At 57.7% G+C, this 8,255-nt stretch overlaps 1 protein-coding gene across 1 annotated transcript; it reads left to right on the top strand.

Moving 5' to 3' along the window:
- Positions 1-1,218: 1,218 nt before the first annotated feature.
- On the top strand, positions 1,219-5,999 carry LOC308494796 (MHC class I polypeptide-related sequence B-like; the record flags this gene model as incomplete). Its single annotated transcript, XM_081042729.1, is given in 10 exon segments — positions 1,219-1,360; positions 4,075-4,102; positions 4,369-4,479; positions 4,481-4,491; positions 4,494-4,568; positions 4,571-4,606; positions 4,871-4,952; positions 5,036-5,151; positions 5,487-5,605; positions 5,715-5,999. Coding segments are annotated over 10 exon segments (1,005 nt in total).
- Between the last annotated feature and the right edge of the window lie 2,256 nt (positions 6,000-8,255).

Here is an 8,255-nt window from a genome sequence, read left to right as displayed (position 1 = left end):
GAAGGAGCGTCTGGGATGGAGTTATTGTTATTATCAACATTATTATTGAGATGTGGTTCATATATCACATAATTCACCCCTATAAAGTGTACAGGTGGGTGGTGTTTAGTATAATCCCGAGGTTCTGCCACCATCACCACTGTCCAATTGGGATGACACGTTAGTATGTGCAGGTCTGAGGGGTGGGAAGGCAGAGGGGAGAGTAACCCAGAGGAGGGAGAGGCTTAAGCAGTGGCTTCCTGGTGGGACGGTCAGGAGATGGTGGAGTCCACTCTACTGCAACCAGGGGACATGTCACTAGAGAAATGGGGGTGATGCCAGACAGCAGGCTGTGGCCGCTGTGGACTCTGATGGTGGGGTTGGGGCAGCTGTGAGTGGTTGGCACATTATGGTTATAAGGGGGACAGCACAGGGTTTAGGAAGCCTTTGCAGTTTCTAGGCTGAGGTAACCGAAAGGCTGGACTAAGGTAGTGGCTGTGGGATTGACACGGGGTTGGAGAAGCTGAGTGGGAGTCCCTGAGGCAGGGGCAAGGGGGATGAGAAGGGACAGGGTGGCTGGTGATCCTGTGGGGAGCGGGAGAGGCTGCCGTGCCGGAAGGGGTGTCTTGTGTCCTGGCCGACCTGTTGGACTGAGGGGCGGATGCGCCCAGAGGGGCGGATTCCTGGGGAAGGTCAGGAGTGGGAGTCCGGAGAGACGTGGGGGTTGGGGTGGACGGTGGGGCACCCCTCCCCGGGCTTGTGATCCCCCAGGGGCTGGGTAGGGGTCCGCCCTGGGCGGGGTGACACAGGATGTGGCCACAGGGTGTGAGCTGGCTGGGGGAGGCAGTGGCAGCAGCAGCAGCAGGAGAGTACAAAGGCTGCAGCGTCGAAGCGAGTTTGGACTCTGAGTGATTCCATTGCGGACGTTGCTTCTGAGGGGCAGCGGGGGCGGAGCTCTGCCAACAGGTCTGCAAATCGGGTCCCCGCTGGGAGGAAGGGGCCGGGCAAGGCGGCGGGGGGCCTCTCGCGGAGCGGGTGTGAGCTGCGCGGCTCCGGGCGGGGCGCCCGCGTGGCGGGGAGGGCGCGGTGGTCTGGGGGCCGGGGGCTGGCGCCCCCCACCGCGCTGCTCAGAGCCCAGCCACCTAAGTTGCCGGTTTTCTCGCTCTGCCCAGGGCTCAGTCCCCGCTCCCGAGGGGACCGAGTCAGGAGCCAGGTGTTTTCGTTAAAAAATGTGAATCAATGTCCGCCGGCGCCTTCCCTGCGGCTCCCGATTCCGCCTCCCGGAGACCCGCTGAGGCTGGCGACGTCGCCCCACGGGGCGGTGCCACATCCCGCTGCCCCGGGGGGCTCTGCCGTTTGGGCCCCATTGGGGACGCCACTGGTGAGTGGGGTCGTTGGGGTGCTTGAGGCAGGAGCCTGGGGCCTCTCTAGGGATCCAGGGGGGTTCGTGAGTGTCTTGGGGACCCGTGTCGGGGGCGGGGCGGCCTGGGTAGTGGGGACGGGGTAGGGGGCAGGGCGGGGACTGAACCAGCGGGGGCCACGGCTTCCAGGCTGCCTTCCAGTCCTTTCAGTTCTCTTCTGGGTCTTGCGTCGCCCACCGCCTCTCCCTCACCCCCATTTTCTAGCCTCACCTTAATCTCTGTGCTATGGTTGGGGTTATAGGGGAGAAAACATAAACTACCCCCTACCTTTCTGGGTTGTTAGCTGAGACGCCTGTAGTAAAGGACAGATTAACAGGAGAAAAACACGTGAGGACCAGGGAAGCCTCGTGTCCCTGGGAGAGACCCGGGGAAGAAGCAGTTACTCGCCTGGTGGCGCCGAGGTCAGGATCATATACCGTCTTAGCGATGCGGACCTCTTAGGGGAGAGGAAGTGGTGTTTAGGGAAGACCCAGGAGCCCTGAGAAGAACAGATGGGAGATAGGATAGTTTATAACAAAGTTTGGGTGTGTTGTCTCATCTCCTGTGAGGAGTCCATCTTCCCTGGCTGATGGAATTTAGGGGGGGGGCATCTATGACAAGCAAGTTCCTTAGGAAGATCTGTCTTTAGGCAGATAAGGGGGAGATCAGAGAAAGCCTCTCCCCTCATTTGCCGTTTTATAAGGGCCTACAGCTCAAAATAATCCATATACCAAAGTGACATATTGTGGGGTGGTGTGTCCTGAACTCCTACCATCATATTTTGGGGTGCCATATTCTGCTAACCGTTGCTTTGCCTTCATGCCTTCCATTTCCGTTTGGGACATCTCAGGCCTTCACCCCTGGGTCTGGGCTGCCTCCTGGGTTGCTCCTGAGAATGGCACTCAAGGGCTCTTGGAGTCTGAGGCTCAGGCAACACCTCCCACCGTGTCTGTCTGTGTGTGTGTGTGTGTGTGTGTGTGTGTCCCCTCTCAGGCCCCTGTGCACTGACTGAGTCAGCAGTATGTCCTGGGGTACAAGGAATTTCCAGGTGGGCAGTGATCAAGGGCCTCAGCCCCTGGAGTTAAGGGCCTTTTTCTAGTGACCATGAGCTCTCTGGAGAGCCCAGGCCTGAACCACACACCACACTCTCTACTGTGTGGGCTTGTGGGGGCTTCTGATCCTCACACTGAGGGGGGTTAGGGTCCGAAGGCTTCAGGCCAAGGGGTTCTTCTTGCAACTTGTCTGCTGTCCACCCTCCTCCTCCCCTCACTTCTCCTGGCCCCCACCAGTGTCAGCTCTAACTTTCTAGTGTTCCCCACACCAGACTCTCTCCTGCCTGCACCCCTGCCAGCTCATGCGCCCTGGGTCCTCTGCCCTCCCTTCCCCCTGCTGTCCCCTCCTCTCTGCAGTCCTCTGACCATTTCTAGTGTGTCCTCCCCTCCCTCCCCCCACCTTAGGTCCCTTCTCCTCTCATGGGCCTTGGCATCCAAGGAGCCTTCCCCCGCGTGGCTCCTACCTCCCCAAACTTCACTAACCCACATTTTCTGGGGGTGCTTACTGCCCAGTGGGTCTTTCCCCATCCCCACTCCCCTGCACCCTCACCGAGGACAGACCTGGTGCTGACCCATTTGGGCCTTGGCACAGCACAGCCCCTGTGCACAGCCCTGTCCCCTGTCCTGGCGCCCCATCCCACACCCCCCTCCAGTGCAGCCACCTGCCCTTGGGCCCTCACCAAGTTCTCACAGCTCACAGCCCCCTCCCGAGGGACCCTTGCAGTCACCACTCCACCCTCACCCAGAGCACCCCTTTTCTCCTAACCCTAGCTCTCCCCAGGTCACCCCTGTACCAGGCTCATCCCGCCCCTGCCCCCAATCCCAGGCCCTCAGCACTAGTCTCCCCTGGTGCCTCTTGTTCTTCCCACCTCACCACCCCTCACAGACCTGCAAACTGCTCTTGGTCTATCTGCCCTTTGGCCTTCACCCCTCCCCCACCCCATTGGGTCCTGGACCCAGTGGGCTCTCACAGCCTACACCATGGGTCCAAAATCCTTGTTCATACTACTCGGTCAGCTCTGGCCTTTCCCTGCAGCAGGGAGGCCTTCTCCCAGCACCTCCCCTCCTGGGATGGATGTCTAACCCTGACCTCTGTGGAGGTATGACACCCCCACACCCTGAGTAACTCCCACCATGTTCATCCTTCCCCAAGGTGTGAGCTTGGGCAGTTAAGTTCCATTTTCTCTTGCCACCGCCTCCTTTCTAACTGTAAACTACCCTTGGGCACACTGCACTGACTCCTTGAGACCCCTGCCACCTGCCTCTCCTCAGGAGACACTGGCAGGACACCCTGCCTCTCCACCGGGGTCTCACCATGTCTCTTCCACTCTGGGCCCAGGCCCACACCTTCACCTCCCCAAGAGGACTGGCCACCCTAAACTTCCTTAGGGCCACACCCTCCCCTGTCCCCCTGCCTCACTGCCACACCCTCCCCTGTCCCCATCTGTCCATAAGGAGCCTTCACCACAAGCAGCAGCCCCTCGCTGTCCCTCTCACCTTCCCACCTTTGCACCCCAGCAGCTCTGACCATGGGTCCCTCTGATCCTGGCCTGACACTGCCTCTCCCTCCCCTCTGGCAGAACATCACCCCCCACACCCCTTACCCCACTTGAGCCTTCTTGCTTCTCCCCTGCCCCCTGCAGGCCAGCCTCTCCCCTTGACCTCCTACCTGTAACCTTAGGGAGCCTGTGTCCTGGCACCTGTTCTACCCATTTGCCCATATCCACCCCCCTCCTGCCATTCCTCAATTCCCCTCTCCTTCCTTTCCCCTTCCCTATTTCCCTGCATTGGAAATCCTCATTCTTGTCCTCTTGTACATGTGCAATTTCTGCCTCCTCAAGACTTGCAGACGCTCAGACAACAGAACTCTTCTGTGAAAACCTGATGTGCAGGTATTTCCAGGAGGCAGTTTCATCTGTGGTTTCCTCATCACCCAGGATCCCGGTCTTCACTAGAGTCTCACAGTGCTGTCCCAGGATTGCATCTGGGGGACACTTGGATGGTCAGCCCTTCCTGCACTATGACAGTGAGAAAGGCAGGGCAGAACCCTGAGTGGTGGGCAGAAGCATCCTGGGAGCCAAGACTTGGGACACAGAGACGAAGGACATGACAGAGAACGGGAAGGACTTCAGAATGACTCTGCAGAAATCACGGCCCTGCAGGTCCAGAAAGGAGTTGAGAGCGGGGAGGGGGCAAGAGTGATGCGAGGCTTTTCCAGGAAAGTTTGGGGCGCAGAGCAGGGCCGTCTCTCCACTGGATGTGGCTGGGGGTGGGGATGAGGAATGGGGGTCTGTGATTTCATCACAGAGGTGACCCTGACTCAGCCAGCACAGGAAGACTCAGAGGAGACCAGGGAGGGGCCCCTCTGACTGAAGTTTCTCTCCTGGGCAGGGAAGGCACAGGGACACAGGGACTGGAGGTGACTGCTGGGTGGGACAGGCTCGCATTCCCTCCAGGAGACCCTGGGCTGTGAGATCCAGGAAGACACAGCACCGAGGGCTTCAGGCATTTCTGCTGCCACGTGAGCGCTTCCTCTCCTGTCACTGGAAGACCTGTGGGTGGGCAGTGCCCCAGTCCTGGCTCAGACCTCGGTGTGGAAACCAGGAAGTCCTGGGATGCAGATGGCTCTCGCAGCAAGGATTCCTGGCGCATGTGCAGGGAGGACTTTGTGGAAGGGGTGGAGCTATCTGGAGTCCTGGACGGGCTCAAGAAGAGACCAGGTATGACCTGGGGCAGGCCTTCCTCCCCGCAGACCCTAGAGCTCCCCTCCCTCCTCCTGGCACACGGAGACCTCCCTGTACTCTGGGATGCGTGCATGTTATGATGACGTGTTGTGCTGTGATTAACCCGTCCTGTTGAAGCCCCTGGATGCAGACAGGCAGCTGGGGAGGGGACTGAACTGTCCCCGTGTTATCCAGGGAGGCAGTGGGCCCTCCGACAGAGCACTGAACCGGGGAAGGGGGTGTCAGGCAGGAGAGGAAGCCCTCAGACTGGGGCTGACCCTCCGGCTCCCAGCCCACCTGTCATGGAGAGTTCCTCCCCGCCCCCGGCCCAGGAGCCCACCCCGCACAGGCCCCTCTCAGCATCAACACGTGGCTCCGAGAGAGCGAGGCCTCAATCCCAGTCCATCCTGCTGCCAGTCTAACGGATGCCAGCAGGCTGAAGAAGGTCTGGGTCAGTGAGGGGTCAGCCAGGGTTGGGGAGGTGGGAGGAGCAGCCTGTTCTCCTTAGAGGGAGCAGGGCTTGGCCCCCAGCCTCCCTGGCTCTGCCCTTTCCTCCCCAGCCCCCCAGCCGTGAACATGACCCACAGGCAGATCTTAGAGGTCGTGGTCACACTGATGTGTTGGGCTTTCGGCGTCCCTCCCGGGACATCCCACTGGCCTGGTTTCAGGATGAGGAACCCCTGAGCCAGAAAGCTCAGCAGTCTGGGGGTGTCCTGCCTGATGGGAGTGGGACCTACCAGACCTGGGTGACCATGAGGGCTCCCCAAGGAGAGGAGCAGAGGTTCATGTGCTCCGGGGAACACAGCAGGAACCACACCCTGTGCCCTCTGGTGAGCCTGGGGTAACCTTGGAGGGGGTTCTGACCCTGGCAGGGCCCGGGGCCCGGGTGGGGGAGAGGAGAGCAGGCCTGTGGGCTGCGGTGCCAGGTTATAACAAAGCCCTTTCTCAGGAAAGGCCCTGGTCGTTTGAGTCGCTGCCAACCATTCTGGGTGTCACTGCTGCTGTTGCTATTATTATTGCCATCATTGCGTGTGCCCTTTGGTGTGCAAGGAGAAGACAACCCCAGCTGTGGAGAACCCAGGTGAGAAATTTGCACAGTAGGTGGGGAATGGAGGGCTCTGCCGGGGTGTGGGGATGCCTCTCTTCTCCTTCTGTGCAGACAGAGGCCTTTTCCCTGCTCACTGGAGTGTAACAGGAGATGCAAGTGGGAGTATATGTGAGAGGGAATGGGGGGCATGACTCCACAGTTGCCACTTACCTGTGCCAGTGGCCAAGGCCTGAGCCAAGAAAGTTGAATGTTCACCCTGGGCCTCCATGCTGCCAGAAGGTGAGCTCAGGTGATAGCAGGGAGGCGTGGCTCCCACCGGCACTCTGATCTGAATCCTTTCTCTCAGCTCAGCAGGTTTGTCTTGATGGACTGTGTTGGGGATCTAAGGGTAGAAGCATATGAGATCCCCTGGGGAGATATAGGGAATAGGGGACTGGTGTGTGGAGTGCAGTTTGAGGTCCCTAAGCTGGTTTTGTCTGCCTCCCTTCCTCCTTTTCCCCTACGTTCTCCTGCCACCATAAGTAAGCATGACAACACTGCATGATGTCCAAGTACAGTATCACACACAGTGCTCGAGCTCATGTCCTGAAGTTCCCTCGGGAGCCCTGACTCCTAACACACACAGTGGTTCAGGGCAGACATGGTGGTCTTCTCTCCATTATGTAGATGCTTTCTGTAGGAAGTGGATTCTCTTACTCATGGAGTCACTCCCTGCCTGTGTATTCTCGTGCTGCTTGGTGCCTCCCTTCAGAGACTCTGGAAGAGCAGACATGCACTGAGCATTTTAGGGAATAATCCATTCTCTCTGGGGGGGCCTTTGTTACTGGTCCATCCTGCCTCTAAGGCCTCCAATCCAGCCCCCCATGGGGCACTGTCCACAGCAGCGTTTAGAGGGCATTTGGTCATCCGTGCTCTTGTGCCCCTGGGTTGCCTTTCCTCAGTCAACACCCATTTCTTAGGGTGGTCAGTGACGAGTGAATTTGCAATTAGGGACGGTGCAAAACAATTTTCGTTCCACAACTTGATTGCTTGAAAGAGGAGGGGAAAAGGAGGCAGCAAGGTTTATTTTTCATTAAATAGTACAGGCAGTGCCATGACACATCAGTGGAGGGTGGGGCCTGGGCCCGGGACAGGGAGCGGGTGGTGTCGGGAGACCCAGGCCCTTCTGCCGTCTGCACCACTTCTGTGTGACGTTGGACGGGTGATCCCCTCCTTGTACCCCTTTTACCACCTGTTAATAGGGATAAATACACCTGCCTGTCTGTGTGGTTTACAGGGTGAGTGGGACATCAGAAGAGTCACTGCGTGCAGCAAGGCTGATGTGAATTCATCCTGCTTGGCATTTCGTGTTCTCAGGAGAATGGAGGGCCCAGGACCATTCTCTTTATTTTCTTTATTTGTTTCTTCTGCTTCTGTCTGTCTCCTTGAGACTCCTTCCTTCAGCTATCAGCTCTCCTGGGCTTCTTCTTCCTTTTACTAACAGCTTTATGGAGGTGTGAGCTACCATAAAATTCACCCTGTGTAAGTGTGTAATTCCGTACTTTTTGTACGTCATAGACCATCTCCACAATCCAGTCTAGATCCTTTCCATCACTCCCAGAGCTCCTCTGACCCCAGTGACACCGGGTCTCCATCCCACCCCCACCCCCAGGCCACCGCGCATTTGCTGCTCATCTCCTTAGATTCGGTGGACACTTCATGTAAATAAAACCACACAATAGGCGCTCTTATGTTGCTTCTGGTGTAACGCTTCTGCGGTTCCTTCTCGGTGTAATGGGCATCAGGAGTTCCTTTCCTCACACTGCCAAGTAGTGTTCGATGCGTGCAGACGCCACACTTGGTTTCGCTCTCATCAGTCCACGGATGTCTGGATTGTTTGCTCCATTTTTGGCTATAATAAATAATGCTGCTATGAAGGTTCATGCCTGGGATTTGTGTGGACACAGATTTTCACTTCTCTTGGTAGGTATCGCATTGGAATTGCAGTGTTGTATGTTTACGTTTAATCTTTTAGGGATCTGACACAGCTTTTTCAAAATGACTTATTTTATAT

The sequence above is a fragment of the Rhinolophus hipposideros genome (genome assembly GCF_964194185.1).
Source record: "Rhinolophus hipposideros genome assembly, chromosome: 3".
In the NCBI taxonomy this organism is placed as follows: Eukaryota; Metazoa; Chordata; class Mammalia; order Chiroptera; family Rhinolophidae; genus Rhinolophus; species Rhinolophus hipposideros.
The sequence above is the reverse complement of the archived record's forward strand: the minus strand, read 5'-3'. Positions and strand labels throughout refer to the sequence as shown.